The sequence below is a fragment of the Nannobrachium achirus genome (genome assembly GCF_963921795.1).
Source record: "Nannobrachium achirus genome assembly, chromosome: 22".
NCBI lineage: Eukaryota > Metazoa > Chordata > Actinopteri > Myctophiformes > Myctophidae > Nannobrachium > Nannobrachium achirus.
This window is the reverse complement of record NC_137829.1, coordinates 29,227,568-29,251,317: the sequence shown is the minus strand read 5'-3', so window position 1 is coordinate 29,251,317 and position 23,750 is coordinate 29,227,568. Positions and strand designations below refer to the sequence as shown.

Sequence of the window (23,750 nt, the reverse complement as noted above, 5' to 3'; positions counted from 1 at the left end):
AACACACCACGGTGCAATGTGTTGTGAGCTTGTGGATTGGACATTTCCAAGTGTACAAGTTACAGTATAACTCGTGGCCGTAGGGGGAAGAAGAGACGATGATGTCTGATTTTCACCACATCAGATAATTCATTTCCTTGAGACTTTGCAGATTTCCTCCCATTATGCTCTTGTCAACACAAGCTCCCTCTTGTCTCTCTCTGCCTCCCTCCCCGTCTCTCTCTCTCCCTCTCTCTTTTAGGCCGCGCTCACACATGTGCGTCATGCATCATCATCTTATCGTCTGAGAATGGCCACTGGGAGCGCCGTACTAATGCATTGTCAATGGAAGGTTGTTTGGTTTTTTGTCGTTGCCGTGTCTCTAGCTCAACCGCAGCCTGTACGCTCTTGAAGAGACACGGCAACGACAAAACACCAAACAACCTTGCATTGAGAATGCATTAGTACGGCGCTCCCAGTGGCCATTCTCAGACGATAAGATGATGATGCGTGACGCAGATGTCTGTACGGCGCCTTAGGGATGGGACGATAAGCATTATTATCGTTTATCTTGATAAAAAAACACTCATGATAATCGTATCGTGGATATTTACATTATCGTGATATCGTCCTCCGTCATGCACTGGAGCAATTCACCTTTTAAATGCTGAGCTGCATATCCGGTACCACTTAAACCCTCTATAATTCTAAAAGGAACTTATAATATACGTACTTGATTGTCTTTATTTTCACTCTCTATCAAATGGCTTTGTCAAAAAATAGCCGATCTACAAGCTCACAACGCGTCGCAATTTTTGGGCAAATGTTCCGCCCCAGGATAATGGATTTTGATTATCGCAATAAGATCGTAAATCGCGGTTTCTTTTGTCACAATAATCGTGATGTATGAAATGTTCATATCGTCCCATCCCTACTCTCTTTCTCTAGCAGTCCGTCGTCCGCGGCGTCCTTCAGGGCGTGTTATCGATGGGTTTATGTCCAGAGAGTTGGCTACTGCTGGGACGGACGGCCGGGGGCCATAACTCTGTATTAGACAATAACTCTCAACTCTCCCCCGTCCATCCATCTCTTTCTCTCACCCTCTCCCTCTCATCAGCCTGCCTCGGTGACAGAAAAGAGGATTTCACACAGATTCATCCCCCTTCCTCCCTTCCAGCACAGAGCTCAGTCTTTGTGTCAGAGTGAATGCACGTGGACGTGCTGGTGTGGCATTTTGTTGTACACACACCTGCCCTGTTTGTTTGCCCAGTGTCCAATAGGGATGGGACGATACGCGATATTATCGTTTATCGTGATAAAAAAACACTCACGGTAATCGTATCGTAGAGATTTCATTTATCGTGATATCGTTCTCCGTCATGCACTGGGTTCAATTCACCTATTATTTACCGAGCTGCATATCCGGTACCATTTAAGCCCTCTGTTGGTAAAAAGGTACTAATAATATACCTACTTGATAAAGTCTTTTTCTCACTCTCAATAAAATGTCTTAGCAACGCGTTGTGAGCTTGTAGATCTGCTATTTTTTGGCAAATGTTCCACCACAGGATAATGGATTTTGATTATCGCTACAATATAGTAAATCGCGATTTCTTTAGTCACAATAATCGTGATGTGAACTTTTCATATCGTCCCATCCCTACCAGCACCGAGCTCAGTCTTTGTCTCAGAGTGAATGCATGTGGACGTGCTGGTGTGGCATTTTGTTGTTTGTTTGCCCAGTGTCCATGATGCTGTGACAGCTGGGACCCTCTACCCACATAGACCTGCCAAACCAAACACCCCTGGGGGCCCCTCCAGCCAATCCGCTATCAAGAACCAAAAGACTCTCTTTAACGAGCACCTTCACCTTGGTAACACACACACACACACACACACACACACACACACACACACACACACACACACACACACACACACACACACACACACACACACACACACACACACACACACACACACACACACACACACACACACACACACACACACACACGGCTCCCAGAGGACAGCCCCTCCTCCCCTTAAGGCCAAGTCAACAGGAAGGGGAGGGGTCAGGGGCAGAGGAATAGTTACAATATGAAGGAGCTGATGAGGAGGGAGCATAAGCCCCTTTTCCACTGGCCCAACACCACACCGCCCACTTATGAAAGGTTTTCCACTACAAGGACCTAAGTAGAGTGGTGTGAAAGTGGTACTAAATGTGGTACTAAAAAATATCCAATCTAGAGTAGGTCTGAGCTAGGCCAAATAAGGGCCAAACACTTAATAATGACTGAACACCTTCTGACTTTTCATTTAGACCACCAGGATATAGTTGTAATACATGATAATAGATTATATTGTGTTATTATAACCACTATTATAATCTATTATAGTGTATTATAATAATACATTCATACTTAGGGGGGGCTATAGAAAGTTGCCTTCCACCTACAGTAGCGGCTCTCAAAGGTGTGGTTCCGGGGACCCCCCAGGGGTCCTTGAAGAGGTTGCAGGAGCTCCCCCGAGCGAAATTAGTTAATATAGCATTAAAATCAGTATAAACACTTGAAACCTATACACATCTACAAGCTCACAGCGTGTCGCGATAAGACGCTGAAACATTTTAAAACCACAAATCTTGTACTGGCACAAAATATTTTCTGATGGGAGTCTGCAGCTCAAAACATATTCGTTTGAGGGTATAGTGCGGGGCGTTAAGGGGAGAAAATGCTCATTTCGTGCAAATCAGTCTAAAAGCGCCAAATTTTGCACAGATGTATCCCACAAATGTATCCCACAAATGGCCCCAGAAAACGCCCGCAAAACTGTGAAAAGTGATGACTCATCACTTTTCATCACTAAACTATCGTTTTCTGGGGCCATTTGTAGCCCAAGGAATGTTTTTTGTGCAAAACAAATGCTTGCAATGGATTCAGCATCATGACAAACCCCTAGTTAGACCCCTCACATCCTACTTAAATACCCAGAAAAAAAATGAATTCTGGGTATTTTCCTCCTGTATTGAAAGTCGATGGGAGCCCAACTTGACTTGGCCACTGTGGCGACCCCGAAAGTCGCCGACTCGGGCACCCTAGCTAAATCATTAGAGCAAGCCCTGGGCTACATCTGTGCAAAATGTGGCGCTTTTAGATCTGCACGAAATGAGCATTTTATCCCCTTAACGCCCCGCACTAGTATGCTTGAGTGCTGTCAGGAAGCTCGTTCAACTACATTAACCCTGGTGTCCCCATTTTGGCCATATCTTCAAAATTGTTTAAAATCTTTCAATTTAGAAATGATGATCTACAAGCTCTTGTAGAGCTTCTATTTTTTGCCATCTGTCATCATGACAAGGTATAGAGTTTAAGTGGTTCGGGGTGCAAGCGGACTTCCGAGTGCTCACTTCTATTCCACCAATTTGCACCCCCACCGCACTCAGTTTGTTGGGGACACTAATGTCTTCACTGTTGCCTGAGCTTAACAAAATGGCTACTTAAGGAGCTGACATCTCTTTCCTGCAGTAGCAGCACCGACGTGACCTTCTGCAGGGAGATAATCCGCTGGCTCGAATGGCTGAGAATATGCGCTTGTTGTGAGTGTGTGCGGGTACTTGTCCCCGCAAGTATGGCAAACATGTGAGAAATAGAAATTGTGAGGACCAGTTCCCCTGGGAAATTGCTGTTTTATGGTTAAAAGGTATTTTGGGGAGTTAGACTTTTACCCTTGTGAAAAGATTCAGTACGGGGTTATGGTTAGGAATATTCATCTAATGGTTATGTTTAGAGTTTGGGGGTTGAAATGAGGCCTTATTTATGCCTTATTTATGCTCTACTGTTGTGCACTGAAAATAGCAGATCTACAAGCTCACGTCGCGAGCTTGTAGTGTTGCTTTCTGGCTTTAATGTAAGGGTTGAAGTTTAAAAATGGCATTCAGAAATCCCAAAGATGATGATGTACTCACAAGTATAGCGATGCAAACCTGTGTGTGTGTGTGTGTGTGTGTGTGTGTGTGTGTGTGTGTGTACTGGGGCCTGCCAGCCCCTCACCGCACCGCTCCAGTGGGTAGCTCGGCCTGTACCACAGCGATGTTCAGCTTAACTCCGCACTGACAGTGGAAAGCCACAGACTGTGAAACACATTTCTACAGCATTTCCATTCTAATAATTCCGTCTAATCCTGGAGTTTGTGTCTGTGTGTGTGTGTGTGTGTGGGGCGCACGCGCTTCTGTGTGTGTGCACGGACATGTGCACCTTTGCGCGGACGTCGGCCCCCGTGTCAGTGTTGTTTTTGACAGCAAATTTTGATTTAGTTAGTCTTTTGAATAAAATGTCATTTAGTTTTAGTCAAAATTTAGTCACCCGAAAAGTTTTCATTTTAGTCTAATTTTAGTCGACTAAATATCATAAGATTTTATGGTGACTAAATCTACAGTTGATTTAGTCAACTAAAATGTATTTTGACAGGCCTTGATGCCATCGTAATGACTGATTTTACACTTGATTATGTGCTGAAAATAGCTGATCTACAAGCTCACAACGCGTCGCGCAGCTTGTAGATCTGCTATTTATTATATTAACACCTGAGAGCAACCAAACATAAAATGACTCTCTTCAGCACTAGTCCCTCCCTAACGTTTTAGTAGTTTTTATTTTGTTGACGAAATTGTCAATATATTTAGTCTTAGTTTTAGTCATCACAGCTTAGTTTTTATTTTGTTTTTATTTCGTTTTCGTCAGTCGACAAACATTTTTCGTCATAGTTTTAGTCGACGAAATCAACACTGCCCTGTATGCGTCGGTTGGCGCTCTCCTCTCTCTCTCTCTCTCTCTGTCTCTCTCTCTCTCTGTCTCTCTCTCTCTCTCTGTCGGGCTGTTTGAAGTGTGGCAGGTGGTGTGTGTGGCTGTGAATGTGTTATTTTGTATTATAAGGGCTCCGTCCCCAGGGCAGTGCATGAATAAACCATGTTGTATTCTGCTGTAGGGGAACTGCATGCTCCCTGTCTAGGCCATTAATCAGTCTTTAGGAGATATCAGGCCATGAGTTACTCTTTGTTTTCTTTGGTTTCAAGTGCAGGGCAAACACAGAAGACAGCCGTCGTTCAAAGTGCTACGCTAACTTTGCGATTCGAACCACATAAAAGTACAGTACCACTTCACTCGTTCTCATATAATTGGTCACTAATGTTCATTATAAAATAGCAGATCTACAATTCTCAATGTGTTGCATGGTGAGCTTGTAAATTCGTTATTTATACATTATCGTTATTCTATATATTCTTTCGTAAACGTGGGAACATTTTCATCTAGAACGCCTTGCCCCAAATAGGTACGGCAAGTTCAAAGTGTTTAAAGGTGTGTGTGTGTGTTGTTGTTGTTGTGCAGTGGTTCTCGACCTGTGGGTTGGGACCCCGCGGGGGGTCCCCAAATGATTTTGGGGGGGTCCCCAGATGATTAGCTTAATGTGTAACATTGTTTTCTCACTCAACAGTAAACAAACCAACATACAGTTTAAGTGTATAGAGGGTATCTGCACAAGTGACAATTTAAGGACTTGTAAGACCTTTTTAATACCTCTAGTCTAAAATGACAAATTTAACATTGGCCAAAATGTCAAATATTAGATGCAGAAATTGGGAAAATAGCCGGTCTCACAGCGCATTGTGTTGTGAGCATGTAGATTGTCTATTTTCACAATAGAACCGTGTTAAACTAAATGTAATGCCTCAACTCTTCCAACTCCAAGTAGTGCTCGTCAGGATGGGGGGTCCCCAGTTCAAATTATGATTATTTTGGAGGTCGCAGCTTAAAAAGGTTGAGAACCACCGTTGTAGTCGTGCACAGGTCTAGATCGACCCCGGATGGCGTGGACCTACCAACAGACTTGACAGTGACGGTCTTGGAGGCCGACTTCTCCCCGATCTTCTCCCAGATGAGCTCTGGTTCCGTGCCGCTCTGTAGCCACTCGGTGGCGGTGCAGCGGTACTGCCCCGCGTCCCCGGGCAGCGCGTTGTACAGGTAGAGCGTGTGGGTGTCCGTCCGCGCCTTCTCCACCCGGATCTCCCCGTAGCTGTAGCGCTCCAGGTAGGCGGGGCCGGGCTGCACGGTGCCCTCGCGGTCCACGGAGGCCACCTCCTCCGTCGTGGGCGTCCCGTCCGCCTGCTCCTCCGTCCGCTGCCAAGTCACGGAGAGCGGGCCGGTGGTGGACTGGATGGAGCAGGTCAGCTGCACCGCGTCGCCCTCCACCACCTCTGTGGAGTTGCTGGACATCACCACGGTGATGTTACTCTCTGATAGGAGGGGCAGGAGGAAGGGAAGGGAAGGGAAGGGAAGGGAAGGGAAGGGAAGAGATTGGAGGAGAGTTTAGCCATTTTTTAAGCGTCTATCTAACAGTGACATTGCTTTCTAGCTTGTAGCTGGCCTTGGGCATATCAGAGTGACAGCCAGCTAAAAAGGCCCTGGTGACTTTGGCCTTATGGTCACTCTCCTGAACTTGAATGCAGCATCTTATGTTGAAAGAATTGCCCTCTCTGTGTAGAAATCCATTTAGTACACCACATAATCCAGAATTGACTTGATTATGTCAAGTTTAGTGTGGTTACAAGTACTGAAAAGTGTGGTTTCAAGTACCTCCAAGCTCAGAACGCGTCACGCTGCGACGAGCTGTGAGCTTATTTTCAATATTTTCACGAAAAGGCCCTTGTAGAAATTTCAGCCCCTGCCTCTCTAACATTCTCTGCATCTCCCTGTGTCTGACACTGGCATGGCAACCCGGGGCATTGCTGGGTTGGGGTGAGGGGGGCAGTGGTGGTCTTAACACTTTAGCTGCCTCTTACTTTGAAGGGATGAACTTTCCTTGCTGCCGTGCAGCTTCCTATTTGTATTTTTTAACTTTACTTTCTTCACCGTTTACCCCATCTAGTCACGTGACAGTGTGTTGACATGAAAGTGTCATGGCGGCCAACCACACGATTGCAGATTTAGCTCGAAAAAACATGCCAGCCTTGGGATCAAAATGTCTTTTTTCGAGTAAATGAAGTCTCTTTATGGGAGGATCAATGGGTTTCTATGAAGGAGCTTTGAAGGAGACTCGGATCCGGGCTTCCCCGTAGGAGGAGGTCAAAGGGGGGTGAGTGTCGCAGCCCCAGCCTGAAGCCTCAAAAGTCTAGTATCTGCCCTCGTTCCCTTTGGAGTAATGGTTAAGATATTGGACTTTCACACGGGAGGGGAGGTTCGGATCACCTCCGTTACACAAGCTGACATGTCAACGGAGCATAAGTGTTAAAGATCACAGTGCTCGAGTGGCTCACCATCGCGGTATCTCAGATGCTGTGGAGGATAAAAGCCTTCGGCCCCTCTCCCCTGTGTGTTGACGCTACTGTACGACGTCTCTCATCTCTACTCTACATGCATAATAGAGCGCTGGTGGACCTAAAGGCCTTTTAGCCCCCTCCCCCTGGGACGGCAGTGCCATCTCGGGGTGGGGGGGGGGACATGGCTAAGGGTCCTCCCCCTGTGCTTCATCCCCCCCCCCCCCCCTTCCCCCCCAGGGCCAAGCTTCACCACTCAGCTCTCGCCAGTCATCCTAATAAGCATGAGCCCTCTGTGAATATGGAATAAAGCAACTCCTTTTACTGCTTTCACACTTAAAAGAACAGAAGGAAAGCCGTTATTCACGGCGCCCCTCCCCCCTCCTCCTTTTTTTACCCATCCTAACAATTTCACAGTTTCCACCCCGTTAGCTACAGTATATACTGTAATGCATTCTTTTTTCCCCTACAGTACATGCTCGAGAGTAAAAGACGCATAGACGGATGGATGGACTGTTTCAGAGATGAAGCTACACACCCTATCATCCAAGATGGGATCTGGATAACGTCTTGTTGCTCTCATGTATCCATTTCTTCTGCTCACGCCACTTCCCCCCCGCCCGCCCGCCCGCCAACAAAATAAACAGCTCCTGCTCCTCCTCTTTTAATGTTCCTCTCTCCTTCTATCAGCTGCGTTCACACTTTCAATTACCTCTGCCTTTGTCGCTGTCTGTTTGACATTCAAGTGCAGCCCCGTCTCTCTTTCGGTGTGTGTGTGTGTGTGTGTGTGTGTGTGTGTGTGTGTGTGTGTGTGTGTGTGTGTGTGTGTGTGTGTGTGTGTGTGTGTCTCTTTCTTTCTCATCCATCACAGCTGATGTGTGGGAAGTGGTCACATCCACCTTTCCTTTTTACATCACCTGTGTCTTGTCATACTACTGAAGCCCTATACTTCATTGCCGAATGGCCAAATTAGCAGATGTGCAATCTCACGACACATCGCGTCGCAAAGCTTGCGAGAATGTATATCTGCTATTTTTCTATTTCTTTTAAGTAACAATATATCGTCGTTGTCCGGTGGAAACCATGTATGTCCAAAACCGTTCGTTTTGTATTTATCATTTTAAAAATGATCTAAACTAGTTTTGTGCGATGGCCTTGTAGGATGAAGCAGGGCTTTACTTTGCGAAAACATTTACACATTTGAAACTTGGAGATACAAGGTTTCTGCCCGACAGTGACGATATACATGTTTAGAAATATTTTGAAATTTTTTGAGAACACAAAATGTGTGTGTGAGAGAGAGACGGAGAGCAAGAGAGAAAGAGGAGTTTGTGTGCATACACAACCCCTGGCCTAAACCTCTGCATTCTGTTAAGAGCTCTCCTTGAATAACTGATATGATTATTATCCTTTGTAGGCCTCATAAATATCCTTTATGCAGGGCCCACCGGTGGGGGAACGGATGGTGCGTATGGCTGCAACGTCAATACTCTCCCATCTAAATCAAGCCATAATTGCATAAAAAGATCTTACAAAAGAAAACATAAAATCCTTTATGGGGCATTAAAGTCTTATTAAAAACAAAGTCTCCCAAACTGAGGGGGTCTCTGGAGATTACTTGTTTCGGGGCTTATTTAGCAAAGCGTGTGTGTACTGTGTATGTATGTATGTGTGTGTGTGTGTGCGCGCGTGTGTGTGGTGTGAGATACTGTGTGTTTTAGCTGGGAAGCTCCTGGCTGGTTATTTTTGCTTCATTCTGCTGGTACAGTAGCTAAAAAAAAGCCACAGCAACCCATAAAAGAAAAGGAAAACCCAATAAGTGGCGGAGAGGCATTTCACTGCCGTCGTATAAATGAAAGTGGAAAAATAAAACCTTGGTGACGGAGAGGGACTGTGGGCAAGGTTGGGAGGCGCTGCTGTAAATTCGCATCCATCAGCTGCCAGCGGCCCCTGCGCAATACTGTCGGGCCAGCTCCGTTAAGCCCAGCTGAGACAGCTCTGTCCCAGCAGAACACATTAATTTAGCCTGGGGATCCATTTAGAGGGCCCCCGAGAGGTAGGCCCCATTCTCCGCTTTTTGCTTTTCTCCATGCTTTCATTTCACGGCTGTTAGCTCAGCCTTCCTTGAGCCCCGGACTCCCTCTTCAGCTCACCATTACCCTGCTTCAGTGTTGCCCTCTCTCTCTGTCTCTCTCTCTCCCTCTCTCCCTCTCCCTCTCTCTCTCTCCCTCTCCCTCTCTCTCTCTGTCTCTCTCTCTCTCTCTCTCTCTCTCTCTCTGCCAAAGGAAATGGGAAGGACCACAACACTGCATTACCAATCCTTGGCCGTCCGCTCGTACAGAAAATAAGTCAGCATTATCTTCCCATTATGACTCAGAGCTAACAACACAGGCTGTGCTATGATGTGCAGGGGTGTCGCACCAAATTCTGGGCCCTGGGTACAAGGATTCACTGCGGGCCCCCCATGAATGTTCTTCATAGGGGGAGAACTATTGTGCTCACAGCTGCGAGCTTGTAGATCTGCCATTTTTGAAAAATCTTGAAAAGTCTATGAATATTTACAAGGTTTTTTGAAAACCCTATGTTTCTATGTCAGTGGTGCTCAAACCTTTCATGTGAAGGACCCCCAAAATGATATGAATTTGGCCACGGACCCCCATCTCTAAATATTTAGTTCCAGGGACCCCCCAGAAGCAAAATTTTAGTTACAAATCGTAGGCTTAAAAAATACATATATTCAAAGATTTGCACGACTTTTCAAAAATAGCAGATCTACAAGCTCGCAGTGAGCTTGTATATCTGCCATTTTTCTAGCAAATTTTCTAGCTAATAGCTAAAGAATAAAATAATGAAGGCCCCTCCACATTGGGCCCTAGTAACTCAGTCCCACTTCCCCCCCCCCCCCCCCCCCTTGTGACGCCCCTGAAGATGTGCTACTCTACAAGAGACAGGGGGCACGGCCTGGCACTCTATATGTGACATCAAACGTATCATTATTATAATTGACAGACAAGTGTACAGTATGTACTGTAAGCCAGGGGCCAGAGAGGGGTTGGATTATATTACTCACTGAGTGGCTGCACTGTGATCTGGACGTTGCGGGAGCGCTTGCTGCGGTCGATGAAGTCCCCTGTGGGCGTCCTCTCGCGCTCCGTGACGCGGCAGATGTACTTGCCGGCGTCCTCGGGCCGCAGGCGCTGCAGCTTGAGCAGGTGCACGTTGGCGCTCTCCTTGCGCACCGTCATGTGGCCGGCGGCCTCGCGCGCCACGTAGTCGGGGCCCAGGACGGGCACGGCGCTGGGGCCCACCACGGCCACGGGCGAGCTGCTGAAGACCCACGACACCGAGAAGAAGCGCTCGGGCACGTTCTGGGCCTCGATGGTGCAGCGGAGCTCCAGCGGCTCACCGGCTGTGAAGGACCGGCGCTCCGTGCTCACCTGGATGCTGAAGTCGCGATCTGAGGGGAGGAGAGAGGAGAGGGGAGGGGAGCACAAAGAGTGGGTTATTGTGTATCATTATTTTATGCTTTAACTATTGAAAAATAGCAGATCTACAAGCTCACAGCGCGGCACCGAGTGCCGCGCTGCGAGCTTGTAGATCTTCTATTTTTTTTAAATCGTGAAAATTTGAATTTTGCCCCGATTCTATTAAGTGTCTTTTGAATCCTTCAAAGGTTTTTTGGAAAAACCCTATGTTTCTATGTCAGCAATCTGGCCAGCCATCGTCAAAGAAAAGGTCCTTTTCACTTAAATGGAGCTCAGTTAGTCTGTTCTTGAGAGACTACTATGTCAAACCTTTTCATGTCAAGGACCCCCAAAATGATATGTATTTGGCCACGGAACCCCATCTCAAAATATTTAGTTCCAGGGACCACCCAGAAGCAAACGTTCGCTTTAAAAATACATATATTCAAAGATTTGCACACATTTTCACAACTTTTTCAAAAATAGCAGATCTACAAGCTCGCAGCGCAGCACCGTACAGTATATCTGCTATTTTTCAATAGTTAAAGCATTCAATAATTCTAGGCCTAAATGGTTAAACACTAGACCAGGGGTCTTCAACGTTTTCAGGCCAAGGACCCCTTAGTTGAGAGAGAGATGATGCAGGGACCCCCACAACCTTTTCATAGAGATTCCATATAGTTTCATCGTTTGACAGCACAATCATCAGTGTATTTAGGATTCATGTCAATTAGTGTTTTCAGATATGTAACCACTTGAACCGTCAATACTTAATAAACTTGGCCTTTCACTCTGTACTTAGTGTGCTCTTTTTCCCCTCTACACCAAACCTCTTTGACGAAAATAGCCGATCTACAAGCTCACAACACCTCGCAGCACGAGGCGTTGTGATCTTGTAAATCTGCTATTTTGGCTAAAGTTCTCAGAATATGGACTCTAGGGTTCAAGTGGTAAATACAGTATAAAAAAGGAGAAAAAAGTTTCTATCACACAAAGATTTGGAGGACCCCCTGTAGTAACTCTGAGGACCCCCTAGGGGTCCCGGACCCCTGTTGAAGACCCTAGACACTCATTGTATGTCAGATAGCAAGAATAGTTCAATATCTACAAGCTCAAGACGACGCGTTGTAACATTGTTACTATTTTTGCCAAATGTTCACCTTTTTTTGCCAAATACTGTATATGACATGTCCATAATAGGGATGATAGGGTTCATTAGGTTAAACTTAAAGAGTTATGTGGGCAGATTATTATTTTGATAGATTGTTTAGACTGATTCTAGCCAGGTTCTTGGTTAACCTGTGATCCTCGTGTACAGAGGCTACACTACACTGTCTATCTACATTCTATTGAAGTGATTACCTTGCTTATTGTAAGTCCCTCTGGATAAGAGCATCTGCTAAATTCCTAAATTGTAAATCTCAACCAACAGGGTAAGTGGTCGAGTGAACTGAGTAGACATCAAACGTCGCATCTGTGCCAATAACATACTGTCTATGTAAATAACACTGCACCAGGACAAGCAAACAGCATACTATACATCAATCTAAATAATGTGCATAGCATCTGTGAACAAGTAAACATACGTCTGAATAATCATCATCATCATCATCATAATAATACTAGTAAGACGCCTCAGGGCGACAAGCGACCTCGCCCAAAAGGGCGAGATTGCGCCATGTCTTGGCCATCTGGCCAAAGGGATTTGGTTCCCCTGGCATCACAGGGATCTCCATATATGGGCATAAAAGGTATTTGGTTCCCATGACATCACAATGATGTCAGAGCATGAGAGTCAATCCACAAAAAAGACAAGTGTTACCCAGACAGACAGACAGACAGACAGACAGACAGACAGTCCCTGTTATGCCCATATATGGAGATCCCTGTGATGCCAGGGGAACAGATCCCTTTTATGCCCATATATGGAGATATGCAATGCAGATCCCTGGGATGACAGGGGAACAAATCCCTTCTATGCCCATACTGTATATGGAGATCCCTGATGTCCACATCACTGTGAATCTGTCCCTTTTATGCCCATATATCGACATCCCTGATGTCCACATCACTGTGACATCACTGTGACTCATCTGGCCACACTGGCCAGATGGCCAAGACAGTGATGTGTCAGGGGAACCACAGTGTCAGGCGCTACCCGTGCCGGTTCTGACAGTAAACTGCGACCTACGGTCGCAATTAAACTTCAGGAGACGATCACTTGGGTTAAGATATACTTTATTGACCAGAATGAAGCAGAAAGCAAGCATCACACAACATGGCATATTGAGCACCCTACTATAGCGACAGCATAGAATCTAAGCCTATATCTAAGCGCATAGTATTGGCAGTCTACCTTAGCTCTACTATAAGACAGCATAGAATCTATAGCCTAAGTTAGCATGGTTTGGCATGGGGTTCTGCCTCGGGCCATGGCTCGCTGAACCCACGATCCTCATGTTACCATGAGCATCGAGGGCATAATCTAATTACAGCGAGCCCTGGCCCGATACCCCCCGAGGGGGATCTAAGGCAGAACCTGAAGGTGGCGCTGGGGTGGTGGCGGGGCAGTGCTATGCAATGAGACTGAGTCCCACCATCTGACTTCCCTAAGAACTATGGGTAAGGGGGGGGGCAGGACCTAGTGACCCACCCCCCTCCGCGCGCGCGCTCCCTTGGGACCGCCCCCTGAACTCGCTTTGATTCTTACGAATCGTCGCACTATTTCAGGAGACGATCACTTGGGTTAAGATATACTTTATTGACCAGAATGAAGCAGAAAGCAAGCATCACACAACATGGCATATTGAGCACCCTACTATAGCGACAGCATAGAATCTAAGCCTATATCTAAGCGCATAGTATTGGCAGTCTACCTTAGCTCTACTATAAGACAGCATAGAATCTATAGCCTAAGTTAGCATGGTTTGGCATGGGGTTCTGCCTCGGGCCATGGCTCGCTGAACCCACGATCCTCATGTTACCATGAGCATCGAGGGCATAATCTAATTACAGCGAGCCCTGGCCCGATACCCCCCAAAACTACAAACCCCCAAAGCACGCCAAAATCTCAGAATCCCATGCCAGTGCTAGCCAATATTACTAAGCAAAATATTAAGCAATGATATTGGCAGCTTGCCAAAAACGCTATAAGTACTGCTAAAATAATTTAATAATTAAGAATGTTAGCATCTGCAGACCGAACCCAACGGTGAGGAAAGGTGGTACTGCTGACTATAACTATATACTGCAATCTGACTGAAGCCATACTAAACACCCTAGAGAAAACGGAAGCAGCAACATGGACGTATATATATATAGACAGCAGAACCAAAAGCAGCGATGAAACCTTTAATTCATATAACTACAGCGTCATACAGCTTCACATCCTACCTAACTAACACCCCAGCAACCACCTAGCTTTTGCATGATAGAATTTATAACTCGCAGCGATGCATAAACAGACGAACACACCTATCAATAATGCCAATCCTGTATAGATAACAGCCCACGCCCTATCGATGACGCCGCGACCTCACAGCTGATCGGAGAGAGTCTGTTCGATTGCCGTCTTGATTACTCCAGCTGGGCCCCGTGATTGCTCATCAGTCTCTGTGCGTGCAGGATTTCAGGTTTGCAGAATCTGATGTAGCGCACGTAGGCCGCCGATGACCATCTGCCCAGCGATTTAAGGGTAGCCGAGGGCACCAACAACGCTGCCGTAGTAGCCGCTCCAATCCTTAGGGAGTGAGGAGTGTGGAGTAACGGTGAGAGGCCGCAGCTTTGGCAAATCTCTCTCAGTTTGGTGCTGAACCAGGCGCGCGTCATTGGGCGTCCGCCGTCCGTGCGAAACAGGGGCTCATTCAGCGAAGACATCGGGCGGACCGCCAGGTATTTGAGCATGGAGGTGAAAGGACAAAACACAGTGTTAGTTCTTGCTACCACGACTGGGGTGCCTTCACTAAATTTATCATTTTTTGAATGCTTTAGCAGAATGGTATAATGCGTGGGCTGCATAGATAGATCAGAAAAACAGAGATCCCTAGTTGGATCAAAAGCCAGTGAGTTTGCTGTGTATTCCCCGCACCTAAGAAAAGCATAGAAAGCCATTAGAAGCACTGCTTCTAGCAAGAGATTATCATACTGAGAATACATGCCTCCCCTTAACTTCCCCACCATCCCGTGCAACACCGTGATAGTAATGGGTAATCTGCGGTCATTGCCTTGTGCTTGATCTTTTTTGAGACCGCTGAGCAGGAGCTGGATGGCCGGGTTACTTAAAATGCTTGGGACGGTAGGTTCGAGGCAACGCAGGTGGAATTGCACGCCCGAAATGAGCGCCTTGATAGAAGGGGCCTGTAATTTCCTAGACTCATACGAGTGTACAATAAATGCGCAGATCAGGGGAATATTAAGTGGGAGGGGGGGACATGTGAACCTGGCACAAAAAGAACGAAAGAACCACCATGCAGAATCATATGCTTTAATTGTACTGGGCGCCAGCCCTTTCCTCATGTACTTCGCGGCAGCATCCATGAGGTAGGCCAGAGGCCTTTCCTGGCCTAATCCAGTACCAGCTCCGAGAAAGCTGGAACTTGCCAGCCGAGCTCCGCCGCTCCTGGGCACAGCGTGCGGAACTCCTGGAATTTAAAGCGGGACAGCGCATCAGCAATGCTGTTTTCTTTCCCCGGAATAAAGACTGCCTGAATAATGAAATTACCCTGGAGGCATAGCCAGGTAAGGCGTCTTACAAATTTATTAATCATAGCAATCGACGAGCGGCCCTTGTTAATGACCTGCACCGTTGCTTCATTATCACACAGGACGCATATCCGTTTGCGAGCCCACTCGCCTCCCCAGAGAGATGCTGCCGCTACTATCGGATAAATCTCATACAAAGCAGTAGATTTACATACAGAAGGTAAGTCATTAAATTCCTTTGGCCACCTGCTGGCAAACCACTCCCCGTTGCAATAACCCCCGAACCCCACGGACAGGGCTGCGTCCGTGAAGAATTGCATAGACTCTGGTGATTCTATCTCTGAATTATAGAAAAACGAAATACCGTTCCACTGCTCTAGGAAAAGCGCCCAAAATTTAAGATCCGAGCGGCTCCCCTCGTCTAACTCTATCATGTCTTTCATCTCCTTTTTTGATTTTGACAGGTCGATAAGCCGGGAAACGAAGGAGCGGCCCTGGGGAATGATGCGCATAGCGAAATTTAAATGGCCTAAGAGAGACAATAATTCCCTTTTTGCTGCCTGTGTTTTGTCTAAAAAAGACTTTACGAGTCCCCTAATGCGCACCAATTTTTCTGCTGGTAGGGCCGCCTGCATGCGCACGCTATCAAGCATAATGCCCAAAAATTTGATGCGAGTCGCCGGCCCCACTGTTTTCTCTTCGGATAATGGTACGCCTAGAGAATTGAATACATGACGTACAATGGAAATGCACCTTGCCGGAGGCGCCGACGCGTAATCAATAGTGAGGAAATCGTCTAACAGGTGCAAAACGAAAGGGAGTTTGTACTCGTTATACAGAACCCAGCACAACGCTTCTGACAAAGTGTCAAAAATCCTCGGGCTGCTGCGGCACCCGAAGGTCAGTTTAACCGCAAAATAGAATTTAGAGCGCCATTGAATTCCGAACAGGTGCCACTGCGAGGGGTGGAGAGGCATCACTTTAAATGCATCCACTATGTCCGCTTTTGCCAGCCAGGCCCCCGGCCCCGCACTTTTGATCATTTGAATAGCGTTATCTATTGATGCGTAAAAAAGAGAAAACGGCGCTAGCGGAATCAAGCTATTAATGCTAGGAGTGGGGCTGTTATGGGGCGCGGACAGGTCAAATATGAGGCGCTTTTTTCCCGAATATTTCCTTGTCGCTACTCCTATCGGGCTGACTCTGAACAGGCTAAAAAGAGACCTAGCGAACGGACCGATTAAGTGACCTTTCTTAACTTCCTTCCCTAGGAGCTCGTCAACTACTTCGGGCTCTGCCAGCGCAGACCTGAGGTTTGGACACACAAATGATGTTTTTGGTAGCCAGCATAGCCCTGCTAAAAACCCCCGCATTAGCCCCACAATCAAATATTTAACCCAGCATCTGTTTGGGTGTTCAGAAAGAGCAGCAGTAAGAGCCGGGACATCCACGGGAGTTGATGGGTGATTCTCTTTAATTATTTCCCACTCTTGGGCGTTGGGCGAGACCTCCTGGGACAGACCGACCGGGGATGGTTGTCCGCGCACCAACTGCAAATATGCATGTATTTACAATGTGGAAAGGTACATACGTTCTCATTAAATTGAATGCAAATGGGAACTTTACGATTGGGATCGTACGGCACCTGTCTCGTAAAGGCTGGAGCCTGAAGCCCGAGGCCCCTCGCCTGCTGCTGGCCGCTTGGGGTGGGCTTGGTCGGTGCCTCGTGGGCTAGAGCCTTGGGGCACAGCTCGGTTCTGTGGCTGAATGAGCTGCACAGCGAGCAGGACAAAGGGGGATGGGCTGAGAAATGGCGGCTTATCAAGCTTAGATCCTGGACGGACCAGTCGATCCGCTGATTGAAACGCTGGATATGCATTGCAGATTTGGAAGAGAAACTTTTGTGATATTCATAGAACAGCCCTCCCCCGTAAGTATACGCCATATCGGCAATTATGGACAAATACGCATCGAGCTCAGCTCTGCGCTCTGGGTATATCTCGCACATAGTGTCTCTGTAGACACCGAATGCTACCATGAACTCTGCTAGGGTCAAGATTCTGGAGAGCCTGGGGTCGCTATCTTTAAGGATCACTGAAAAGTCCCCGCAATCCACAAAGCGGTCCGCTGAGGACTCTGCCGCGCAGAGCAGAATCTTCACCAGATTTACGTCCTGACCTGTCGAGGCAAGCAGCGCATTTTTAGAAACAGCTAACCTTACTAACCAGCAAGCAAAGAGAAACGGCACTTTACCTGATAGGATCTGGCTGCGCAGCGCGTCGGGGATGGCGGCGGCTGGGGACAGGAACGCTGATCCTGTGGCTGGAGCGGGAACGGCCGTTCCCAGATTCTTCCGTGGCAGGTTGTGCATGTCGGAGGGCAAATGCATGGCTGCTTCCATGACTCCGGTCTTTGGGCCCGCCTCGCTTCCTGCCTCGAGCGAGTCGAGGCGCTGGCTCATCCCGGACAAGGCGTTCTTGATATCCGTCAGCGCTAACAGGACCGTGGGATCCACGGTGCCTGCGGGGGTGCCGTTGTCGGGCGCCCCTTCGTTGGATGGATTGCCCTCTGCGGGCTTTTTCTTTTTTGCTGGGCCGGTATTGTTGACTTTCGCCACTCTTTTTCCCCGGGCTTTGGCTTTGGGTGTTCCGGATGTCTGTGGCTCCACTTGAGCTGCTCGTTCGGCCTCTACCAGGAACTGAAACAAGCCTTCATGGTCAAGCCCGGCGGGGGCAGACAGCCCATTTGCATACAACACCTCCAGTATTTTGTTCACTGGCCAGTCGGCTATTTTTATCTGCGGGGTCTGCGGGTTCAGCCTGATACTCCTGCGGGGGGTGGGGGGAACGACCGTCCCCAGCTGAGCCGCCGGAACACCGGTATCCGGGATCGCCTCCTCTACTTCCGCTTCGTCGAAGACTTCTCCCTCCTCGTCTGATACCGCCGCGGACATGCTGAACATGGTGAGTAACACACAACCTAACACTAACACTTCAACCAACCTCATCGACAGTTAACACGGTAGTGGAATGAGCAGAGAAACAGCGTGTAGTAGCAGCGTGGTAGCAGTAGCAGTGCTATGCAATGAGACTGAGTCCCACCATCTGACTTCCCTAAGAACTATGGGTAAGGGGGGGGGCAGGACCTAGTGACCCACCCCCCTCCGCGCGCGCGCTCCCTTGGGACCGCCCCCCTGAACTCGCTTTGATTCTTACGAATCGTCGCACTATAAATTGCTACATGGCATAAAAAGTCAAGAATGACAAAAGTATCTAAGTCTATGTACAGTAAATAGCCAGTATTTACAGACTCATGAAATATACTCAAGAAATTCCATTTTTAGTCCTAATTAGAAATCAAAATGCAACCCATGTAAGCTCACTTTCAGTTTCAAATGGGTTTGGGGGGTTTTTAGGAGGAGGATAAATATGTCACTACTGCACAAAGTACATAAACAGACCGGGGGGTAGAATGTGTGAACGGTGACACATTTAGCCTAGGTGTGCGAGTGTAGAGGGAGGAGATCCGTTTAATAAGACGATGTTGTGTTCCCTCTCTCTCTGTTTCAGCTGTCAACTTGTCAAAGACAGAAACGGATGTGAATATGGGCCGAGATTTATATAATACAACGCTGCGCGGAACACTGCGTTCAGTTAATATCCCGCCGTCTGGAAGGTTGATCCAACACGCTTAAAGTCAGCGCAAAAGAGAGAGAATAGGGAGCAGGGGCGTCACACCACATTCTGGGCCCTGGGTACAAGGATTCACTGCGGGCCCCCCATGAATGTCCTTCATAGGGGGAGGGGGTTCAACACATTTAGACTAGGGACGCACTATTACGCGTTTTTTTTGTGCTTTAACTATTGAAAAATAGCAGATTTACAAGCTTGTAGATCTGCTTTTTTTTTTATAATCGTGAACAAGTCTGAAAAACCTATGTTTCTATGTCAGTGGTGCTCAAACATTTTCATGTCAAGGACCCTCAAAATTATACAGTATTTGGCCACAGACCCCCATCTCAAAACATTTAGTTCCAGGGACCCCCCCAGATGCAAAATTTGAGTTACAAAAGTTTGCTTAAAAGATACATATATTCATAACATTTGCACACATTTTCTTTAAAAAAATAGCAGATCTACAAGCTCGCAGTGCGGCACTCGGTGCCGCGCTGTGAGCTTGTATATCTGCTATTTTTCAATAGCTAAAGTATAAAATAATTAAGGCCCCCTCCACCTCCTTGGGCCCTTAACTCAGTCCCGCTTTCTCCCCCCCATGTGACGCCCCTGGAAGGGAGATGGGGGGGGGGGGCTAATAAAAACAGACTGTGGAAGGGGAGAAAACACAGGAGTGTAGAGATAGGGGTGGGGGGTGGGAGAGCAGGAGGGGGTCACGGAGTGAGACGCCGCGGTAAAAAGAAAACGCTGATCTTCCAGCCCCGCTTCCCCCAAACCCCCCTCCCTCTCCCCCCTCCCTCCCCTTGGTTTCACCTCTGCAATAAAAACACACCGCATCTAATTAATATTCTCTTCCAGCGGTCATGAAAACACATCCGTGGTGCACTCTCCTCCATCTCCCACTGCACTCTCTTTCTCCCACTGGCGGCGACGTTGGCAAAACCGTGACTTGTGGGCCAAATCTCACGTACAATGTCTTGTTGACAGCGTGGAAAAACATACGTGTGTGTGTGTGTGTGTGTGTGTGTGTGTCGTAGGGATGGAGCCCTAAACAAGGGTAGCTGGATAACCCGATAACAGAGTAGCCTACCCTGTATCAATAAGCTTTGGGCTTATCAAGCTTGTTATCGAGCATAGCGGCCCATGATGTCATGTTTAAACAATCAAGACAAGAGGCGATCAAGAAATGATTACAGTACTAACCATAATATAAAGCCAAAACTTAAAACTTATTGCACACTAATGAATGATTGTTTTGCCAACAGCTGTAGATCGGCTATTTTTGGCTAAAGTTCTCAGAATATGGACACTAGGGTTCAAGTGGATAATATAAAAAAGGAGAAAAAGGTTTCTATCACACAAAGATACGGAGGACCCCCTGTAGTAACTCTGAGGACCCCTTAGGGGTCCCGGACCCCCCTGTTGAAAACCCTGATTTACAGTATCAATATCCACATGACAAGCCGACGCATCAGAGAAGCCTGCGTGGCCTGCCAGTGAGGTGCTCACCTCCCCCTCCGGCTGTAATTAATGTGGACTTTAAACAGACTTCCTGAGGAACACATTCATGTGGAGAAAGGTTCAAAGCCTGACTGCAGAGCTCGTTAATGCAGGAAAATGTTATGGGGGGGAGGAGACATGCGCATTAAAACGTATGTGTATGTCCAATACACAAAGGTACACTTGAAACACTCAGCACTTGAACGTTGCATTTCTTAAGCGCCAGATAGCGAGCCAGCCTGCATTGCATGCTGAGTAGTGATTATTTTATACTTTCGTCGTATGGCGGCGTGGCGCGCTCTGAAAACGCGCTGACGGCGCTCAGATAGGCTATTTTTTCGGAGCACGACGACATTATCAAACATATAATTTTCAGAATGTCTGTCTGTCTGTCTGTCTGTCTGTCACAGCGTTTCTCCTCAGTGGCTGGAGCAATTGATCTGATATCGCATCACCATTAGCATATGAACACACCTGACATAACTGTGAAGCCCGTTTGTCACTTTCACAAATCGTATGCTGTATATTAGCATTTTTATGGTGTATCTACTATCTATTCTGCATCTAGCATGAGGCTTATCTATTCTGCATCTAGCATGAGGCAACATGTTTAACCAGCTGTGTGTGTGTGTGTGTGCGCGCGCGCGCAGGTGGGGGGGTGGGGTGGGGGGATGTCTGGCCCTGTTACAGATGTTGTCCAAAAATCATGCAGATAGGTACACACTACACAGTATCTCTGTAGCCATCTATACTATAATTTTGCGAATGTCTGTCTGTGAGTCAGTCAGTCAGTCAGTCAGTCAGTCAGTCAGTCAGTCAGTCAGTCAGTCAGTCAGTCAGTCAGTCAGTCAGTCAGTCAGTCAGTCAGTCTGTCTGTCTGTCTGTCTGTCTGTCTGTCTGTCTGTCTGTCTGTCTGTCTGTCTGTCTGTCTGTCTGTCTGTCTGTCTGTCTGTCAGTCACAGCGTTTCTCCTCAGTGGCTGGAGCAATTGATCTGAAATCGCATCACCATTAGCATATGAACACACCTGACATAACTGTGAAGCCCGTTTGTCACTTTCACAAATCGTATGCTGTATATTAGCATTTTTATGCTGTATCTATATCTATTCTGCATCTAGCATGAGGCACATCTATTCTGCATCTAGCTTGAGGCAAAATGTTTAACCAGCTCTGTGTGTGTGTGTGTGTGTGTGTGTGTGTGTGTGTGTGTGTGTGTGTGTGTGTGTGTGTGCAGGCAGGCGGGTGTGTGTGCAGGCGGGTGGGCGGGCGGGCTGGGGGGGGACAGTATCTCTGTAGCCATTAAACGAAACGGGTTTCTTACATTGATGCTCCTACATCATGCAAGCACCAGTTAAAGTTACTTTCCATCCCTCATATACTGTGTGCACAGTGCACATCCCATAACCCACACACTGCACATCATTTTGGAGCTCATATCTTTGAACGGGTAAGGGCTAGTTAAACTAAACGGGTATTTCTTACATTGATGCTCCTACATATTATCATGTAAGCACCAGTTAAAGTTACTTTCCATCCCTCATATACTGTGTGCACAGTGCACACCCCATAACCCACACACTGCACATCATTTCAGAGCTAATATCTTTGAACGGGTAAGGGCTAGTATGACCAGGCAAACCAGGCAAAGACAATCTCTCCGCGTGGCAGGGAGCCACAAACAGGATCCACACAAACACAAACACAAACACACGCTTCACAAACAAGCAAGCACCCGCCGTGCGAGCGGGGTAGCGGCAGACGAGACGCGAGGTCAGCGGGCGCTAATGGAACAGAGAAGACACCAAAACAATGCACAAGGCCGGCTGCTAGACGCTCAATGAGGCGGCGGGACAACCGGTGTCTGTGTCATGTAATTGTGGCGGTGGGGGGGGGGGGGGGGGGGGGGGGGGGGCGCTAAGCTGAAAGAACCATGACCTGCTTTTTACAAGGATGTGCCCCCTCCCACCCCCCAGCATGAGCGCTCAGCTAGGGCCGTGTTTACCAGAGGAGGGATCAGCAGAGAGGATCCTGCAGACAGACACACACACATGTTAGTGTTTAGTTAGCTAATTGGGAGGGAAAACAGCGCAGAGCGGAGAGAGACAGAGACAGAGAGAGAGAGAGAGAGAGAGAGAGAGAGAGAGAGAGAGAGAGAGGAGGATGAGGGAGAGAGAGCGAGAGAGAGAGAGAGAGGGGGGGAGCGAGAGAGAGAGAGAGAGGGAAAGAGGAGGGAGAGAAAGGAAAAAATCAAACCTCGGTTCGAAGTGGAGCGGTGAATTTGAGCAGCTGTACCCTATGTGAGTGAGTGAGTGTAAACTGTGCCTGTGGTGAGTGGTGAGTGTGCCTGGCCTGCACAAAACAGCGCCCCTCCTTTAACTAGTGTGTTGTGTGTGGCCACTCAAGGTATTGCCCAGGCTACGGACAGGGCCAGCCAGCCAGCCAGCCAGCCAGCCACATACCCACGGATATACCTGTTCATTGGGAGCGCTTTCACCGCTCCAAAAATGTGATGGGGAGAGGATAGAATTAGACGCAGTATAATAAGAGATGTGATTACAGAAAGGGGCAAAAAAGGAAGAGAGCTAAGCGAGAGAGCGAGAGAGTGAGGTTGAGAGAGAGAGGGAGAGAGAGAGAGAGAGAGAGAGAGAGAGAGAGAGAGTGAAAGGTGCATTAGGATTCTGTCCGTGACCTGTCCCTCTGCTCCCGGCTGTAAGTGATTAGTTGGTGATGGGGCTGTCTCAAGACCCACTCCATCTCCTGCACTAATGCCTAATGAAGGAGATGCTCTGTCTGTCTGTCTGACGCGCACACACACACACACACACACACACACACACACACACACACACACACACACACACACACACACACACACACACACACACACACACACACACACACACACACACACACACACACACACACACACACACACACACACAAAATAAGGTCTGGGGTACACATCCAAGGGCAAGTAGTGTGCACATGCAAAAAGAGAATATATATATATTGCTAAATAATGTATCTATGAAATAAAAGGGGGCGCGTTTAAAGAAAATGAGACGGCGCCGCGTCCACCCATGCACTTACTTACGTCCTCGCGCACGGGCGGTCACACA

The 23,750-nt window shown here is 47.6% G+C and overlaps 2 protein-coding genes across 2 annotated transcripts in view; both read right to left on the bottom strand.

Moving 5' to 3' along the window:
* LOC308307556 (immunoglobulin superfamily member 3-like) overlaps window positions 1-15,968 on the bottom strand; it is a gene marked incomplete at its 5' end in the record, with an annotated part of 57,574 nt that extends 41,606 nt beyond the window's left edge. Inside the window, 4 exons of the mRNA XM_080752823.1 lie at window positions 5,858-6,271; window positions 10,362-10,748; window positions 15,249-15,395; window positions 15,821-15,968. Of these exons, the coding sequence (XP_080608949.1) occupies window positions 5,858-6,271; window positions 10,362-10,748; window positions 15,249-15,395; window positions 15,821-15,968 (1,096 nt within the window). The remainder of the gene's footprint in view (window positions 1-5,857; window positions 6,272-10,361; window positions 10,749-15,248; window positions 15,396-15,820) is intronic.
* Window positions 15,969-17,146: 1,178 nt separating this feature from the next.
* Window positions 17,147-18,418, bottom strand: LOC308307555 (uncharacterized protein; the record flags this gene model as incomplete). The annotated part of the gene is made up of 2 exons (XM_080752822.1): window positions 17,147-17,228; window positions 17,710-18,418. 2 exons carry the CDS (start codon window positions 18,416-18,418, stop codon window positions 17,188-17,190), a joined length of 750 nt encoding a protein of 249 aa, XP_080608948.1. The 3' UTR covers window positions 17,147-17,187.
* Between the last annotated feature and the right edge of the window lie 5,332 nt (window positions 18,419-23,750).